Source organism: Pseudoliparis swirei, chromosome 13, assembly GCF_029220125.1.
Source record: "Pseudoliparis swirei isolate HS2019 ecotype Mariana Trench chromosome 13, NWPU_hadal_v1, whole genome shotgun sequence".
NCBI classification, from domain to species: Eukaryota; Metazoa; Chordata; class Actinopteri; order Perciformes; family Liparidae; genus Pseudoliparis; species Pseudoliparis swirei.
This window is the reverse complement of record NC_079400.1, coordinates 10,567,995-10,587,694: the sequence shown is the minus strand read 5'-3', so window position 1 is coordinate 10,587,694 and position 19,700 is coordinate 10,567,995. Positions and strand designations below refer to the sequence as shown.

At 46.0% G+C, this 19,700-nt stretch overlaps 1 protein-coding gene across 1 annotated transcript in view; it reads left to right on the top strand.

The window, feature by feature from the left end:
• The window catches only part of myo1d (myosin 1D), an 83,000-nt gene extending 65,132 nt beyond the window's left edge, over positions 1–17,868 (top strand). Inside the window, exon 22 of the mRNA XM_056430647.1 lies at positions 14,410–17,868. Coding sequence (XP_056286622.1) covers positions 14,410–14,566 — 157 coding nt within the window. The 3' untranslated portion in view covers positions 14,567–17,868. The remainder of the gene's footprint in view (positions 1–14,409) is intronic.
• Positions 17,869–19,700: the final 1,832 nt, after the last annotated feature.

The following is a 19,700-nucleotide window of genomic DNA, read 5'->3' as shown; positions in this document are numbered from 1 at the left end:
TTCTTTTGGGATATCTGGGAACATTTCTTTAGATTTCTCCTTAACCCAGTCTCTAATTTGTAAGAATTTGAAGAAACTATATTTGGGAAGGTTGAATTTATCATTTAGTTGTTGGAGGCTAGCAAATGTATCATTAATGTATAAGTCAGCAGCTGTTTTAATTCCTCTATCCCTCCATCCCCGCAACACTGAATCCTCTATGTGGTGTGAGAGGTTGGGATTACCCCACAGCGGTGCCCTTCGAAGAAAAGAAATATTTATATCCAGGAGTGAGTGAGATTCCTGCCAAGCAGCAAATGTGTTCAGTATTATTGAATTATTTGTGAGTGTGGCAAAAACAATTTTTTTACCTATGAATGGTACGTCCTTTAAAGGCATAGATTTCATCTCATGTTGTTCTATTGAGACCCATCTAACTTCACTGTTCTCTGCATGCAGCCAAGTTTCAAGTTTCAAGTTTCAAGTTTTTATTGTCACATCCCCTTTTATACAAGTATAATCGGTTTGTGAAATTCTTATGTGCAAAACACCCGACAGCAGTAGCAGACTAAAAAAAGAATAAGAATGAGAATAAACTATACAATATCCACAAAAAAAAGAAAGTATTAACAATATATGTATATAAAACAATGTAATAGAATATACATCATGACAATATATATATATAAAACAATGTAATAAAATATACACTTTTTTGAGACAATATATATATATATGTATATACATACAATATATATATACAATATATATATATATAAAACAATGTAATAAAATATACACCATGGCCATAGATATTCACAGAATATGTTCTGGTGTATAGTGTTAATGGGTCTCAGTCCTTGTTCAGCAGCCTGATGGCCTGACTGAAGAAGCTGTCCCTCAGTCTGTTTGTGCGGCACTTGATACTGCGGTATCGCCTGCCTGACGGTAGAAGGGTGAACAGTTTGTGGCCGGGGTGGTTATTGTCTTTCATCATCCGTTTGGCCCTGGCCACGCACCGCTTGGTGTATATGTCCAGGATGGAGGGAAGCTCACCTCCAACGATGTACTGTGCCGACCGCACCACCCTCTGTAGTGCCCTACGCTCCAGGGCGGTGCAGTTCCCGTACCAGACGGTGATGCAACCTGTCAGAACACTCTCGATGGTACTGGTGTAGAATGATCTGAGGATGCGGGGGGCCATGTTGAATTTCCTCAGTCGCCTAAGGAAATACAGGCGTTGTTGGGCCCTTTTCACCACGTGAGTGGTGTGCGTGGTCCATGTGAGGTCCTCGGAGATGTGCACGCCGAGGAACTTGAAGCTGCTGACCTCTCTACTGCAACTCCGTCTATGGAGATGGGGGTGTGCTCTCCTCTCCGCTTCCTGTAGTCCACGATCAGCTCCTTGGTCTTCTTGACGTTGAGGACGAGGCTGTTCTCCTGGCACCACTGTACCAGTGATCCAACCTCCTCCCTGTAGGCTGTCTCGTGTCGCCGGTGATCAGCCCCAACACTGTTGTGTCGTCAGCAAACTTGATGATGACGTTGGAGCTGTGCATGGCCGTGCAGTCGTGGGTGTACAGGAGTAGAGGAGAGGGCTCAACACGCATCCCTGAGGGGCTCCCGTGTTGAGGGTCAGCGGCTCTGAGGTGGTACTGCCCATCCTCACCACCTGGCGCGGCCCGACAGGAAGTCCAGTATCCAGCTGCACATGGTAGAGTGCAGGCCTAGACCTCTGAGCTTGGTGTCGAGCTTGGCGGGAACAATAGTGTTGAACGCTGAGCTGTAGTCCACAACCAGCATTCGCACACAACAGTTCCTTCCTCCAGGTGGGAAAGGGCGGTGTGAAGTGCCATGGCAATTGCGTCGTCGGTGGATCTGTTTTGACGATATGCAAATTGCCATGGGTCCAGCGTGGCAGGCAACATGGAACAAATGAAGTCCTTGACCAACCTCTCAAGCATTTACTGACAATCGAGGTGAGGGCTACGGGTCTCCAGTCATTCAGGCAGGTTACCTTGGGGTGTTTGGGGACAGGCACAATGGTGGACATCTTGAAGCTCTCAGGAACAACAGCCTGGGACAGGAGAGGTTGAAGATGTCTGCGAAGACTCCTGCCAACTGGTCTGCACATGCTCTGAGGGCGCTGCCGGGATGTGGTCGGGACCTGCCGCCTTCCGGATGTCCACCCGCTTGAAGGCTCTGCGCACGCCAGCCTCTGAGATGATCAGCAGGCTGGTCTCCTCGGCAGCGCTGCCTTCGCGGGCTGCCGTTCACGTCGAACCGAGCAAAGAATGTATTTAGCTCGCCTGGGAGGGAGGTAGAGGAGTTCTCTTCACCGCTGGTTCTCCTCTGAAGTCCGTGATTGTCTGTAGCCCCTTCCACACACCTCTCACGTCATGGCTCTTGAGCTTTTCCTCCACCTTGTTCCTGAACTCCCGCTTGGCAGAGCCGATGATCTTACGGAGGTCGTAGCGGCTCTTTGTATTCCGCCATATTCCCGAGTCAAAGGCGGTGTTACGCGTGCGGAGTGCAGCGCGAACATCGCCATTTATCCACGGTTTCTGGTTGGGATAAATCCGAACCGACTTGGTAGGAACAACGTCATCTATGCATTTCTTGATGAACCCGGTGACTGAGGACGCGTACTCACTGACGTTGTTGTCCGACGCGACCCTGAACACATCCCAGTCAGCACGTTCAAAACAGTCCTGTAGCATAGACTCCGATTGGTCCGACCAGCGTTGCACTTCCTTCACAGCGATTGGTTGCTGCTTCAGCCTCTGCCTGTAGGCGGGGAGTAGTTGGATGGAGCGGTGGTCCGATTTGCCGAACGGTGGGCGGAGGAGGGCTTTGTATCCATCCCGGAAGGGAGTGTAGCAGTGGTCGAGAATCCGCTCCCCCCGCGTGTTGCTTGTTATGTGTTGGTAGAACTTTCTTCAGGTTCGCTTTGTTGAAGTCCCCCGCCACAATGAAAGCAGCCTCGGGGTGTGCCGACTCCTGCTCGCTGATCGCCCCGTAGAGTTCCTTCAGCGCTATGTCCGTGTTAGCTTGAGGCGGAATGTACACAGCAGTTACGGTGACTGCTGTAAACTCCCGCGGTAGCCAGAATGGTCGACACATGAGCATTAGGTACTCCAGGTCCGGGGAACAGAACGACTTGAGAGTATGTACATGACTTTGGTTGCACCAAGATCTGTTTATCATGAGACATACCCCCCCTCCACGATCTTTACCAGAGAGAGTCTTTGTTCTGTCCGCGGTGGACGGAAAATCCTGCCGCTCGATGGCTGAGTCGGTAACCTCCTCCGACATCCATGTCTCCGTAAGGCAGATGATGCAGTTGTCCTTAGTTTCCCGGTGGAATTGAATACGAGCCTGTAGCTCGCATAGCTTATTGTCCAAAGACTGTACATTTGCCAGTAAAATGGTGGGTAGTGGGGGTCGATTGGCTCAACGTCTCAGCCTGACCAGCACGCCAGCTCGCTTCCCCCTCCGTCGGCGACGCTTGCGTGAGATCGCGCCTAAAATGGACGGAGATAGTTCCGCTACTGTTCCTGGCTGGACGTCCGAGTAAGAGTTGAAAAACTCTGGTAAGCGGCGAGCAACTGCCGATCCAATCTCCAGAAGTGTGCATCTGTCGTACGTTAACTGGCTGCTAACGTTTTGTGCAAAAATAGTCGCAATAAGAAGAATAAATAACAAAAAACTACTACAAAATCCGGGAGCTCGCAACACAGCAGCCATCACGTATGGCGCCATATCTGGTGCCAGATCCAGATTGGTCGGTACTGAGAGGCAAGATAATAATTTCTGAAGTTTGGTCGGTGAAGCCCTCCCCTTGAATATGGAGCCTGCAGAGAGATGAGTTTAACCCTGGGTTTTTTCATTTGCCATGTAAAAGGGGTTATAATTTTGTTAAGCTCTTTGAAGCATCTCTTTGGTACATTTACAGAGAGACATTGAAATAGGTAAATAAACTTAGGTAAAACGTTCATTTTAATTGTATTAATTCTGCCTATGAGAGACAGAGGGAGATCCATCCATCTTTGAAGATTAAGTTTGGTTTGTTCCAATAATTTTATATAGTTATATTGAAATATATGTTCATACGATTTGCCAATTTGTATACCCAAATATTTGAAACCAGTGTTGCACCATCTCAATGGGTCAGTGAGAGCTCTAATATTGTTGTCCTGTATATTTAGTGGTAGAATCTCACTTTTAGTGTAATTTAATGTATACCCCGAAACTGCACTATATTCTTTGAGGCAATTCAATAGAGGGGGGACTGATGTGTGTGGCTCGGTTATATATAATAGGAGATCATCTGCATAAAGAGAAAGTTTATGTTCACTTGTACCAAATTAAATTCCGGCTATGGAGGCGTTGGAGCGGATGGCGATGGCTAATGGCTCAATTGCAAGTGCAAAGAGCAGGGGGAAGCTTGGACAGCCTTGCCTGCAGCCTCTGGTTAGTGAGAAAGTCTTAGACAAGACGTCATTTGTTAAAATATTAGCTTTAGGGGCATTGAAAAGTGTTTTAACATACTTAGTGAATTTCTCTCCAAAACCCATAGCCTCTAGAGTCCGAAAAATAAAGCTTGGCTCAATCCTATCAAATGCTTTGTTTGCATCCATAGATATTATTAGCGTAGGATTTTGATTTTTTTGAGCGGTGTTCAGAATGTGGAGCAGTCGCCGCACATTATCAGCTCCTTACCTGTTTTTGACAAAGCCTGTTTGGTCAGCGTCTATTATCTTTGGTATAACATCTTCCAGTCTGAGGGCAATTAATTTGGATAGTATCTTATAATATGCATTTATGAGTCGCATTTCTGTTTGTCCTTACCCGGTTTCGGAAGTAATGTGAGTGTTGCAATTTCCAATGAGTCTGGTAATTTTTTGTTTTCTAGAGCTTCTTTAATCATGTTTACGAGGGGTGTCAGTAGTTTTTTTGAAAAGGTCTTATAATACTCGATAGGGAAGCCATCTGGCCCAGGTGTCTTGTTATTTTGTAAGGAATTAATGGCTTGGAGTACCTCCGTTTCTGATATATCTGCATCTAGCAGATCTCTATCCTCATCTTGTAATTTGGGAAGGGTCATTCCGTCCATAAATCTTTTTGCTCCAATATTATCAGCATCCTGCCCAGTTTTATATAAATCTTCATAAAATTGTTTGAATTCTGCATTTATGGATGGTGAGTTGTCAAGGAGTCTGCCGTCCTCTGTTAATATTGAATGTATAAACTTATCAGATGCTTCCTTTTTAATTTGCCAAGCCAAGAGTTTACTTGTTTTGTTCCCAAATTCATAATAGTGATATCTAGTTCTGGCCATAGCTGCTTCCTCTTTGTTGGTACATAGATTATTATATTGCATTCTTGTTTTAGTTAGTGTATTAAAATGTTCTTCCTTTTTGGTGGCAATCTAAACCTGTTCCTGCTTTTTAATCTCTTTCCAATTTAGTAAGTTTCTCTCTAATTTGTTTTGCCTTGTGGGCACTGTATGAACAAATTTGACCTCTCATATAGGCTTTAAGGGCATCCCAAATGTTGGCATGCGAGGAGGAATTCGAATTGGCCTCAAGAAATATTTCAATATTGGTTGTCATATAAGAAATAAATTCGAGGTCTTTCAACATGTAATTTTTAAATCTCCACCTGCGGGCTGTGGGCTGTTGAGTATCACTCATCCACGAGAGTTTGATAGGGTTATGATCTGAGAAAGTGGCTGCTAAATAGGAGCATTCTATCACTCTGGCCATCATATCTAGTGGCACTCAGAACATGTCAATTCTAGAGTGTATTATGCACTGGTGAAAAGAAAGAGAAATCTTTCTGGTTTGGATAAAGATTTCGCCACACGTCAACTATGCCTATATCTTTCATACCTTGGTTTAGTGCTGCTGCCGCCTTTGATAGTGAAGATGTTTTTGGTGCCGATCGATCCAAAAGAGGGTTTAGGACCAAATTAAAGTCTCCACCCACAACACATTGGCCCCCAATTGTAGCCAGTTTCATAATCAAATTGTTAAAGAACAATGGGTCATTGTAATTAGGCCCGTATATATTCACCAAGGATATCTTGTTCCTATTTATTTCACAGTCTACAAGCAAAAATCTGCCGTTTTTATCCTTTTCAATTGAGTTTAATTTAAAGTTCAAGTGTTTATTAATGAGCAGGGCACTATAAAACTTCCCCAGTAGATGACTGACATCAAGACTAATATTATTTGTATTCCAAATTTTCTTAAATGTCAATCTTCTGTTTAAATATGCAAACGAGGCTTTATCTACATGTAACTTCTGGTGAAATTTAAGAGAGAAGAGTAATAAAGTAGTCAAATAAAACACCTCAATGTGTATTTTTAATTTGTTTTCATTCCACCAGTCCAAAAGAAGACTCTCGTGTCCGGCCTGAAATTGAATATTTTTACATTTTACTGATTAAACATTACCATAATACTAACGATAGATCTGTTGCATCATCTTCCTCCTCGGACGCTTAACTGCAGATCATCACGTCCTCCAGCGTGGAAATAATAATGCATGAAAGCATGTGAACAAAAAAATGTCCCTCTTGTAATTAGGTCTGTCCGTTTGAGTCGTCGGGGAGAGATTAATAAACCTCATTTCAGACGGGAGGAGGTGAAAGAGTCGCCGCTCTCTTCACGAGGACCCGCTTTGCACGGAGGGTCCTCCGCCTCTGAAGTTTGATTGCTCGGTTTGTTGTCATCAATATTTGTAACGCCATTAATGAGTGGTTTTTCTATTTCAGGATCCATTACTGAGCTTCTTGATCGCACATCAAATACCCAAATGTGAAAAACCGACTTACGAGTGCAAATTAAATGAAAAGCTCTGGGCAGATTTCCCCCGTGTGTCACGTCAACGATTGGGCCTCGTCGTTTCCGTACAATCATTTTATTGGTTTATTTTTGGAATATTTGGCGTTAATAGTGAGAAATGATTGTGTATTTCAACACAAATTAATACATATGGAGCATTTCTTGAAGCTGTTATGGTTATAGTGTCTTCAGTCGGTCAAAACGTTTACAGACAATCAAATAAATAGAAATTAGTCAATTAATTAATTAGTCAATCGAGAGAAAATTAATCATAATCAAGAGATTTTTTAAAAATAGACCGGAAGCCTTAATGAAATATATATAAATATATAGTATAGACTGTAGGTATACTGTACTGATGTACGTCCTCACACTGAGTGTGTGTGTGCATAACGTATACGTCCTCACACTGTGCGTGCGTGCGTGCGTGCGTGTGTGTGTGTGTGTGTGTGTGTGTGTGTGCATAACCTATACGTCCTCACACTGAGTGTGTGTGTGTGTGTGTGCATAACGTACAGGGTCAGGTGGTGATTCAGTGGGTTGCCTTGATATCCTTTGGACCTCTCCCTTTACCCCCATGATCCGACCCCCGAAACGCCTCATGTTTCACCCGGCAACAGCGCCAGACCAATTAAGACCGGCCTCGGCCCGCCCCCTCCTCCCCTCCCCCTCCCTCTTCCTCGGCCTCCTTCACCTCCTCTCTTCGCTCCCTCCCTTGATCCGGTCTTCGGTCAGCTTATTTCTGCTGCGTTCATACTCGTCCTCCTATTTACTCCCATGAATTATTCTCCTTCATTGCGCCTCCCCCTCTTCCTCCTCGCCTCACCTTGCTTCCTCCCCCATATCCTTCCTATTATTGTTTTGCCTTTTTTGATCCGACCTTGTGTGACGTCCAGTTCTGAGCGTACATCGACTCCACTGCCAGAGATTCTGTGACTGGCTCTGATCCAACCGACAGTCCGACGCTGAGGTCAGCTGCAGCTCAGAGGAGTCCAGGAACCATCCTGGGTGGACTCGACAGTTTGTGGGTTTTGATGATGGACATGCGCCCCCCCGCCCGGAGACTCCAGACCCTCCCACCGCTCATCAGAAAACAGCAGCCTGTCGGTGGGAGAGAATAGACGAGCCTTTGAGTGACGTCATTTGATTGCCTTTAATAAACCGAATTGGAGGCGCAGCCACTTGAGGAGTGAGCGCTCTCCCTCCAGTCACGAGCGACTAATTGAGGCCGCACGTCTTTCCCTCTCTGTTGTCTCTCGGTGAGCTCCGGCGTATCGATTCCCCCCTAATGTGGTTAAATCTATTCAGCCTGGGAGATGGCGGTGAGGCTGAAACACACGGACGATCAGAGGGTAGGGTTGAGCTCACTGGTCAGACACACACACACACACACACACACTTGCTTGTTTAACACTCCAGCTGTGGGGCTATTGTGGCTCTGCAGAGTGAGATTTAGCCTCCACCATCTGTGGGAGCAGAACCCCCCCCCCCCCCCCTCCAGAGGCCTTTGCTGTGTTCATGTTTGCGTTTCATCTCCCGCTGATCCTGAAACAAAGATGCGTAAAGTGAGAAGTGTGTCCTCTTGTCCTCCTCGCAGTTATTGACGGTCGTCATTCACCCATTGTTTTTCACATTTATTAGTTCTCTCTTATTAAAATGTACAAAAATGAGGACGTCTGGCCAAAGGAGGTTCGGTACTTTACAGTTCCCCGCGGCAGTTTTCCTTCTGGTCTCACCGGGTCGAGCCTGAGGATCCTCGCCACGCCGACAATCGCAGAAAAGACGCAATGTATCATCGTTTGGGTTTTCTCCCATATTTTAATTGCAGGGCGTGGTCATAGATTAATGCAGTCCTTTTTAAGATGTTGTTTAGAGGTACAGAAGATGACAATATGATGCCTTTATCCCCCCCCCCCTCAAGCAAAAGGAGAATAAAAGAATATGTAAATCTTAAGTGCAACCGCTGCTCAGATCAGACTATTCATTCTTTCACATGGGTAGTCTTCTGTTGAGAATCTTTGAGTTGGGAGGAGAGCCGATGAAACTCAAGACACACTGATGCATCTTTTTGTTTTTAGCTAGAGAATGTTTGTTTTCAGATTTGAGGGATTTCAACCCAAAGAAACAACAACTGGGGAATAAATGTCTGAAATATTAATGCTTTCACACTGGAGGATCACAAACAGCGTTTTATTCAGGACGTCTCGGGGGGGCCCTCGGTGGAGGGGCCCTCGGGGCTCGGTCCTCGGCTACTGCAGCGCCGCAGATCTCGCCGTTCTGTGCATAAAGAAGCAGAAGTCCCGGCTGAGCGTGTGGACAGTGCAGAGCTGCTGTTTACTCACTCCAACGGAGCCTCGTGGGACTTTCGGATGCAACGTTTTTCATAGCCGCTGGGCTTCCTCCTCTTTGTCTCGTGCAGAAGGGCCCGAAGCAGCAGCAGCTTCCAGCCTCCGAACCCTCCACTCGCCCATGCCCACGATAGATTGACCTCGCTCTTTTTATTGTGTTCCCTCGCTCTCTTTCCCCTGCCGTACACGTTTGAATCAATCCCATTTTTGTTCTTGCTGCCGTGTGTGCAATGACCGATTTAGTAATCCCTCCCGTTGTGAGGACGGCTCTTCTTCTCCGGGGATAGAAAGATAACCACTGGGTTCCCCGCTAAGTCGATACTGCATGCAACGGCCTCGTGGTGTATATTATATATATATATTTGACCTAACCCGAGACGGTTGCTCCAGAAGGTTCTGGGTGCTGCTTGTGATCCGGCCTTCGGGGAGTTTTCACCGTGCCTCTCAACATTTTACTGTCTGCAGCCTGCGGCCGTCGAACTCTACGACACCAAAAACCTTTCGGCAACTTAGATTGTGAGTATTTATAAGTAAGGTAAAAAAGAGAGGGAGGGAGGGGGGAAATGTCAAAGAATAACTTGTACCTTAAGAGGAGACTTCATGCAGAAATGATGTCTCCTCTAGAGCCATCACTCTTGAGCCATCCCTCCAGTCTGCTTTTTAAGCCAAGGCACAATAACAAGACGCCCACCACGCCGTCAGAGCAGCTCAAGCTCCGCCTCTCGAGCTCCGCCTGTCGACTTCTCGTGCACCACATCTGCAGTTTGGGTGCAAGCAAAACTTTTGGGAACATCTCATGAAAGAAGTGCAGAAAGCCTCCAGGGCAGCTTCCACACTTCAGACTGGCGGCATGAGGCCGGTTCGGTTTCACCCGTCCTCGTGTCTCGTTGTCTCCTTGCAGGCCATCGTCCAGGTCTAATAACGTTTTTATAACATATATATATGTGTAGTTTGAAAAGCCTGTTTGGCGTTTAGCTCCACCGTGATGCAGGTTTGTGCGTGTGACACGTGTGATGCAGCCATGTGAGAGGAAGAGGGGTGACGGGGATGAAAAGAGGGAAGTGTGGAAGAAGAGCAGCGGCTTACGGGAACGTGGACTTCAGCGGCTCGATCTCTAATCTTAGGAAATAGTTTGGCCCACATCGACTGGATTGATTGGCTCACATTTCTTTCTTCACGGTTCCCAGACTTTGACCGTCCTCTTTTACATTTTCGTTGAAGATTCAAACGTCTCTATTTGATCACTTGCCACGAAATTCCGTTCACGGATTCGTGTTTGAAACGTTGTCGTTTTTTTACCATCACACCCGCGTTATACCAATCCACGTCCCATCGGCCTCAGCGGCACATGGCGCTTGGTGATCGTTAGCACGCCGCCGTGACCTCGGTTACAGCCTCGCCGAGCTTTCTACCCGTTATACTGGCGCGTGGCACCGCAGCGTGAGCCTCCGCGGACGGCGTGCGAGCCTCGAGCACAAAGGCTTTGACGCTCGACGCGCTGTCAGTTGCTTTGTTCTCAGAATGCGAGAAGATAACGGCGGGTAGCCGGTGAAATGCCTGAAAACAACCTGCGCCGTTTTCTCCACCGTCGACTGTGAAAAGCAAAACATGGAATCATTTTTTTTTTCAAACGGTGAGAAAGCCACCACGCCTTGCCTCACAAACTTAACCAGAGGCTTCGAATACCGAACACCGGAAGTGTTTCTGCAAAAAAGGAAAGACGATTTCAGTCTCACGATTTTAGCACACCCGTCTTTTTAAATAAACCACCTCCAGACTGTCGGGGATCCGCGTTAAAAAAAGATTGCGTCTGCTCCCGCTGTGGCAGAAGAAATGTGGAGATGATGCTTTATTGTGCACGAGGAGTTTGGAGAAAAGCTGTCGATCCATCAATCATACAGGCAGCGTGCTCCCTCAGCCCCGCCTCATGGTGCCTGGCCTCGTCACACACACACACACACACACCTTGTGTTGCCTTTCTTCATCTCAGTGTGGTCTCTCCAACTGTGGCTGTGCTCACTGAGTCTCTGACGGGTTCCTCCGCTGCTCCCATCAGCATCGACCTGCCGCAGCACAGGTGTGTGCACGTGTGCCGGCGTGCACGTCTGCTTCACGTGCACATGCTGGATGTCTTTCGGATTGGACGGCGTGTATTCGCTGCGTGTTGGAGCGGTCTCTTGTTTATTTTTTTACAATCCGCCTTTGCCTCCTTCCCTCGTGTCCTTGATCGTCGATTAAATAGGACAACGCGCAGAATATAAACGACATCGCTAACTGATCAGCGGAGTGTTGAGGGGCTGCTGAAGCAGGAAAAGGAGGATGAAGTCACGACGATGTCCCCTGATGCTCTCTGACTCGTGTGTTACGGCCTATAGAATACGCCCAGGTATAGCCACGCCCCTGAAGGGCTGGACGTACAGGAATAGAACGGTGAATCATATATATTGACAAAAAGATGAAGCTGAAGACATCAGGGTCTCACAAGATAATTGTGTTTTTATACTCAATGTGGGCTTCATCCATATAATATAATATATAATAGTGCAAACAGCTGCCGATGACGGTCAATCAGAGCGTCCTCTCGTCTCAGCACCAACTAACTGTGTCGCACGCTGTCGTGTAGAAAGACGGGACTGTGTTTGTGTGTATGAATATGAATCACCATATTCAATACATGTCCCTCTTTTCATGTAAAATACTTGTAGTGCTTCACACTATAACATATGTAAATGTGTGTGTGTGTGTGTGTGTGTGTGAGTGCAGGAGTGAGGAAAGATCCCCTTTGATCACCTCCTGAAAGTCCTGAGTCTTTAAGCCAAATACCCCCCCGCCCTCCTCCTCCTCCTCCTCCTCCACCTTTAGCGCACATCTATAATTCAGCATCAGAGAGCTTGTGGGGTGCCAGGTACACTATTAGTGGGATGACTCAGAAAGGGGACTGGATGGCTTCACAGACTGGAGGTAATCCTAAAAATGTTCTGGCTTGTCTCCTCCTCGCTGCCTTCATCTCGCAGCTCTTTCCTTCACCCTTGAAATGTTTTAACTCGCTATTCTCTCTCCTATACGTTCTTTTTTTCTCCTGCAAGCCCTCTTTATTCACCTTTTTTTTCAACACCCTTTAACTCTTCCTCGAGTCTCTATAATTGTTACACATCAACTTTTATTGTCACTGCTATTTCTCACCTATTTTCCACTTCCCCTCTCATCCGCCATCCCTCCAAGTGAAGAGCGGATACTTTCGGGAGCCTGGACTCGCATGGCATGAAGGGCGAAGACACACAAAGGGACTCCGTAGGGGGGAGGAGGGAATTGATTTTCCAGCCGGAGAAGCCATCCAATGCAGGACTAAGTCTGCCCTCGGGGGTCTGACCAGCTCCTGATGGAAAAGGCCACCCGATGACCTTCAGACTCAACTCATCGGGTTGTTTGTGGTGTTTTATTTATTTGTTGTGTTGAGATGTGTTCTATTGTGTTTTAAACCAATAGAACGACGTATCTGGGAGGTGTCCAGAGATCTGTTTGTCGTGAGCTTGGTGAGGGGGCGTGCGTGGTGGGGGTGTACCTCTGTGAATGTGAGCCCGACCCCAGTGGCCCCATCGCAGGCAGCGCAGCATCTCCTCTGGCGGTTGTTTCTCGTGAGATGGAGACACTCGGAGAAAGAGACGTATCACAACAACAAACACACACGCGGCACCATTGGCTGGCCGGCAGCCATGACAGATGGGGGGGGGGGGAGGGGGGTGTTGCCATGGAAACCAGCATCAGCGATACCCTTGCGCCTCTCCACTCTGCGTAAGCCCGAGATACGGAGAGGCGTCTGCAAAAGGAGGTGCGGCGTGGGCAGCGGGAAACGCTTGTTTGTGACTTGAGTTGTTGTTGTTGTTGTTGACGGGGGACAAAATCGCCGGCGCTCTCGCGTAAATCCGTTGATGGATTTGTTAGCGGGGGGACGAAGGCGGGCCGAAGGCGGGCCGCCATCAGTCACCGTGTCAGGGTGAGAAAGTGTGTCACGACGAGCACTCGGCTGAACAGGAAGAGGGATGCATGTGGACGTCCGCCCCTCCTCTGCCTCTCCACCAGAGAACAATTATCACATCCATCCCCACGCAACATGCCCTCTCTCTCTCTCTCTCTCTCTCTCTCTCTCTCTCTCTGAACAGCATTTTCTGCATTTTTTCTTTCCTCGCTATTTGGTTCCCGTCATCGATCTTGTTTTAAGAGCAACGAGGCAGAGCACCCGCCGGCCTAGAAAAGCGTCCAACTAGATGTGACGGGCACTAAAAGCCGATCCAGCCGGGCAACGCCACACAGATCATTACTTTGTGTGTGTGTGTGTGTGTGTGTGTGTGTTAAAATTCAGACGGAAGCTGCATTCTCTCTCCTGACCACCAGGGGTGACTCCTCTGGTTGTATAGAAGTCTATATAAATTGTGACTTCCGTTCATCGTTTACAAGAAAGCCAAGATGGCAACGGCGAAACCAACCAATGGGTGACTTGCATCATACATACAAAAATCTAATCAAATAAACTGACTTGTGATTAGTACGATGGGTCTTTGAACCCATCGCGGCTTTATTCAACTGATCCTTTTAGTTTAGCGGGCTCTAACTGCCTTCAGCTGGTCTGATGAACGAAGGTTTTTCTTTCCTCTCGTGTGTTTCCTGGTGAGACGTGGCTGGGTGTGATTGACAGCCGTCTCACTCCCCTGCTGCTGCTGCTGCTGCTGCTGCACCTGTTGGACCTGCAGCTTTTACTCTATGTTGTTGTCTGTGTTTTCAAATCCGACCAGCAACACAAAACACCACATGCAGTTTACAGCTTATACTGGCAGCTCTGTGTGTGCGTGTTTTTGCGTGTGTTTGTGCGTGTGCGTGTGTGTGTGTGTGTGTGTGCGTGCGATTGAGTTGATTCGAAAGTACAGTTGTGTTGTTGTGTGCTCAAGCGTGATTTATGGGCCCAAACAATTGTGTGTGCCTGTGTGAGAGGGTGAGGCTGTGCATATAAAAGTATTTCCAGGAGTAACACACACAGGTCACCAATGTATCTGCATGTTTTGTTGCTGTGCAATAAACTATGACTGAATGTATTGTGAAGCCACTGAGGCAGGCTGCTTTCATGTACACTGTTTATTAGTATTATTATTAATATTAGCATTATTATACGCGTTAATGTTCCTGTCCTGTCCCGCCCGTGACCTCCCTCCCTCTCTCTCTCTCTCTCCTGTGTGCAGTGAGAAGAGGAGGCTGCAGGTGAACATCGCGAGTCCCATCCAGTGCTGCATGAGCGGGAGGAAGTGCACGGTCATCGTCGAGCCCAAGATGAACCAAGCGCAGCCCGACTTCACCAAGAGCCGGTCCGGCTACATCCTGGCGGTTCCTGGCAACTAAACCGGGGCGAAGAAAAGAGGAGAAAAATAATCAAAGACATCGGTGACGTGTGATTTAAGAGCCAGGCCGGGGAGAACGATGACGATTCACTTGTTATTTGCAGATCTGCTGACGGATAGTTAGAGTTGGATAGCAGCTCTGGAGCAGGATGGTGGTAATGAAATCCTCAACAAATGCAAAGCCATGCCAAAAAAGTTGTTTTGTATATTTCTATGCAACGCCACGATAAACAGGAAGCGCGCAACACGCCTTTGTGCAAAGCGGTGTTCGTGAAACGGCGTTGAGAGCTTCTTTTTTTTGTGCTTTTTATTTTTATTTTTATCCAAATTTCAAATGATTTGCTCTGTGCAATATTTACTTCGTGGTAGAAGCAATACATGCGGCAGTCAAGGTGGCAGATTGAGCAGCAACTGTTCTCTGAAGTGCTGATGTTGCATCATGGGAAACTAATCCAAAGGCTCTGCAGGAACCTGTCGCCCGTGCAGCTCGCCGACACGTGAAGTAAGATGATATTTATATATGTACTGATGCTCTATTGATGATCTGCTTTTTGCGATATGTATTCTAAGGAATAATAATAATGTTATTGACTTTAATCGAAGACGTACCTTCCTATGTGTTCAATGAAAGGAAACTTTTGAATTTGTTCAATGTTTACAATCACACACCAGAACATCGACGACGTGATTCAGTGTCCAAATCCCTTCAGCAGGATGTGTTGAGCATATCCTGAACATGCACAGATCTATTAATTTAAATCCTGCTTTGTATACTCTCCGACTGCAAAGTGTCTGCTTTTTCTAATCCTCCAATACTGCTCTTATATTAATGGTTGGAACATACTTATACTGCGTTTACGATAAAAAGAGAACTAAAACTGAATAACGGCAAATATGAAGACGATAACCAATGCTTTCCTTTTTTACAAGAGGTATATGGAGCTCATCTTCTCCCTATAAGTTTATCAGCAATGGGTTGCTGGCCAGGACTGTATGATCCCACGTGGACTCCGGCCCCTTGAACATCGTCTCGGAGACGGTTTGTATTTTCTTCTCTTCTCAAACTAAATCACAGCGATCACACCATTAGCAGCCGGAGATGCTCTGTACTGCTCCCACAGGCTGTCGGAGGTAGTGAAGGCTTCCACCCTCGGTTTTCATCCTTTGGTTAAGTGTTGACACACAACAAACAATGTGTTGTTTTTCCAGCAATTTGGCACACACAAGCTCACGAGATGGGAGATTTTCTGGCTTCATACTGTGTCTTTAATATTAATATCCATCCACAGATTGAGAATATAAGGCGTAAATATATATAGTTTTGAACAACCCAGTAATACGAAGGTTAAAAGTTCATTCTTGACGTCGGAGCAGTTGCTATAGGGCGGGGCTACCTTGTGATCTACCAGAGCAGAGCGACGGCGTCACACCGGTTGCAAAAAACCAAGATGGCGACGTCCAAAATTCAAGATGGCGAAAGCTAAAATGACAAACTCAATGCTTAAAAACTTCTTATATACAGCCTATTAAATAATAACTTTATTGACTGATAAATACCATGTGACGTGGCCGAAAGCTCAATTATTGCATCTTTAATTTGTAAGGAATGGATGTAGAGAGCGATGTTTGTGTTTGTTTGACGCGGAAACAAACTCTGCTGCTCCAACTTGAATTCGCTCAAAAAGGAAACGAGTTCTTAGCATGAGGAGACGAGGGCTGCTTCATATCTCCTTTCCTTGGCTCTGTGCTCTGACTGAAGGGCACTCGACTGTGTGCTGAGGAACGACGGAGCAGGGTCGCAAATCGGAGCTCCCTCGGTGCTTGTTAGCAATCACTTTAGCCACCGTGTGTGTGTGTGTGTGTGTGTGTGTGTGTGTGTGTGTGTGTGTGTGTGTGTGTGTGTGTGTGTGTGTGTGTGTGTGTGTGTGTGTGTGTGTGTGTGTGTGTGTGTGTGTGTGTGTGTGTGTGTGTGTGTGTGTGTGTGTGTGTGTGTGTGTGTGTTTGTGGGCTTCTCTCTGCTATTCACCGCTCATCATTAGGATGGACTCCGTGTCACTTCAGCGCTTCTCTCTTTCCTTTTCTTGAGGCAATAAAAAGGGGGGAGGAGGGGTACCTTGCTTGGCGTCCTCCTCTTCTCCTCTCCCATGCTTTATCTCCCTCCCTCCCCTCCTTTTCCACTTCCCATCCTCCTGTCAGACCCTGCGGGGCAATGAAGGCTGTGTTTTTTTTTCTCTCCATTTTTGTTGTTGTTATTTTCCTGTTTCCGTCCTGTGCCCAGGAGGTGTCGAAATTAAACGGTAAACTGCACCAGGACAACAAGTCGAACAGGAGGAGTTACACGTAGCAACAGAAAACAAAACAAGATGAGTATATGAACCTCAGATCTACATACTGTGGCTCTAGATCCTAATTATTGTCAACACATTCCTGTGAAAAGACCAAAACCAACAGTCAGATACTTACGTTAGCACAGTTCTATATAGTACGATGTGTACACTAAATACTTACGTTAGCACAGTTCTATATAGTACGATGTGTACACTAAATACTTACGTTAGCACAGTTCTATATAGTACGATGTGTACACTAAATACTTACGTTAGCACAGTTCTATATAGTACGATGTGTACCCTAAGTACTTACGTTAGCTCAGTTCTATATAGTACGATGTGTACACTAAATACTTACGTTGCTGTGACCCGCCCTTCTGCTACGAATCCAAGATGGCCACCGTTTAGGGTGACATAAGGAACGTCATTACTTTGATCTTTTATTTATTTTATTTTGGTGTTCAAACCCAATCGCGAAGATTCCTTTTCCATTATATTGATTATCAGATTTACGGCAAGTGTAAAAATCACAAGCTTTTCCCCAATTACTCCTTTTGTAAATGGGCGTAAAATATAACATAATAGGAATGTTAAGACGAGGACACTTGTGCCATTGTGTTCTTCTCTTTTCCTCTAATTTTCACAACAACACTCTTATCAAGCCCATCCATGTTAGCCAAAGGGTCACACGTTTTCTTCTGCATAATTTATTCCATACTCTGTGCGCAAAATCTGTATACGTATAAACCATTAATTCAGTATGTGCCTAATTTTGTATTTTTGCATATTTGTGATTGCATACAGTAAATATCCTGTAATATCCAGACCAAGTTTAAAGGGAAACTCTTGTAACACCTTTTTTTTCTTCTTTTGCAAATGTATTCTGTATGAATGCAAATTGTGCATTCCATGATGTTCCACGATGAAACATATTTCATTAATCATGTTATTAATAAATGTATTTGCATCAATAGCTGCTGCTTTTTGTTGTTTTTTTTAGCAAGTGGTGCGCGTGTATGTGTGAATGTGTGTATGTGTGTGTGAGATCACACAAAACTATGACGTCATTAATCTGGTTATATTGTGCCAGGACTGAAGTGCTGTGTGGACTCCAATGTTTCCCGAGGTCGGCCGTCCTCTGTAACGTATGACGTGGCTCGTCGTTAATCCACCCGCCAACATCTGTTTCACCGGGTGACGCCGAAACGGCTAAAACCTCTGCGGTCGGCATGACAACGCAGTTTCCCATAGCCAACGACCTCAGCGAGGGATTTATAATCCACTGGTTGATGGATGAAGAGTGGGATGACTGGGAGTTTCTTTGTTGTGTTCCCCCCACAGGGCAGTGGCTACGTCAGTCAGCACCAGGGGCGGACTGGGGAAAAAGTGGCCCGGGAGTTACTGTCAGACCGGCCCACTCGATACACGGCGCGCTGCCCACTCAATGCATCGCATGTATCGACCAGTCAGTGGCTTACTTGGAAATATACCCATGCACTTAACATTATTTTATTATCAATTTGGATTTCAAGGTCGTTGCTGAAGGACACTTTGACCTCGGGTCATGAGGAGGTAGGGATCGAACCACCAACCCTATACATTAAATTGGATTGAGATGCCCTTGAGCAAGGCCTTTCACCCCCAAGTCAACCAGGTGTGCGTGTGTATAACTAATAATGTATACATATTTCACAGTTAAATGCCATAAACTATGCAGTCCACGTCTCGAGGCACAAGAAGACACGTGGTGAACGATCAGTGCATTTTTATTTTTCCATCACAGTACAAAAATAAATTAAAATAAGCAGAAACTAACTGAAAAAAAAGTTTCAATTACAGTAACAGCTTTTTTGTCTTTTTTTTATTGAACCGCATTGATCCCCCCCCCCCCCCCCCCCCTAGTCCGGTACCAGCGTGGTTGGCGTACGCTCCGTGTCCATAAGAAAAAATGTCACACATTCTTCTGTACAAATAAATGCTGTCATTCACACACTCTCTCTCTCTCGCTCTCACACACACACACACACATGCAGCCATCGAACTCTTGCTTCCCTTTTTTAAATTTCTCAGCCACGGTTTCGTTTTTTTTTTATCTACAAAGTACGCAACGAGATACAGAAAAGAATTTGACAGAAATCTTCAACTATCATTTGAGTCTTTTTTTTCATAAGCATTTGAAAGTGTTTTCTCAAACAACTACTCAATGATGCAACGTGAGGGGGATGGGGGGGACAAATGGCACGTTTCAAGTGAATCGAGAGGGGAGGAGAGAAAGAAGATTCGGAGTCTCTTCTTGATGTCAGAGCAGAAGACCAATCCAAAGTGCGTGCCCCCCCCCCCCCCCTATTGTGCCAGCACAAACACTTCAAATGAACTTCCTCTCACTGATCTAACTCCACACGGGTCGTGGCCATCAGGGCTGCACGTTTTCTCTGATTCACACTAGAATCACACCGGTCCATCACGGCCTTGCAGACAGATTCTCAGAACACTCTTAAAGAAAGATAGTGTGCATTATTCATCTACAGGGTGCTGCAGGGATAGCGTGTTATTATTAAGTTAGCATCGCACTGGTAGCCATTGCAAAAACCCGTTGGGATTTTTCTAATGTTTTAAACATTGCTCTGTAGCAACGTTTCAAATAATGAATGTATGTTCAGCAACATAATCTCCACAAATGAACACCACTTTTCTGGTTTTTTAAGCGTTAACGTGGTCGTATGTCTTCACCACTGAGCTAAACGCTGACCAGTGTTCTCGTCTCCTTTACACGCTTGTTAGCCTTAAACCTGCATTCTCTCTCTT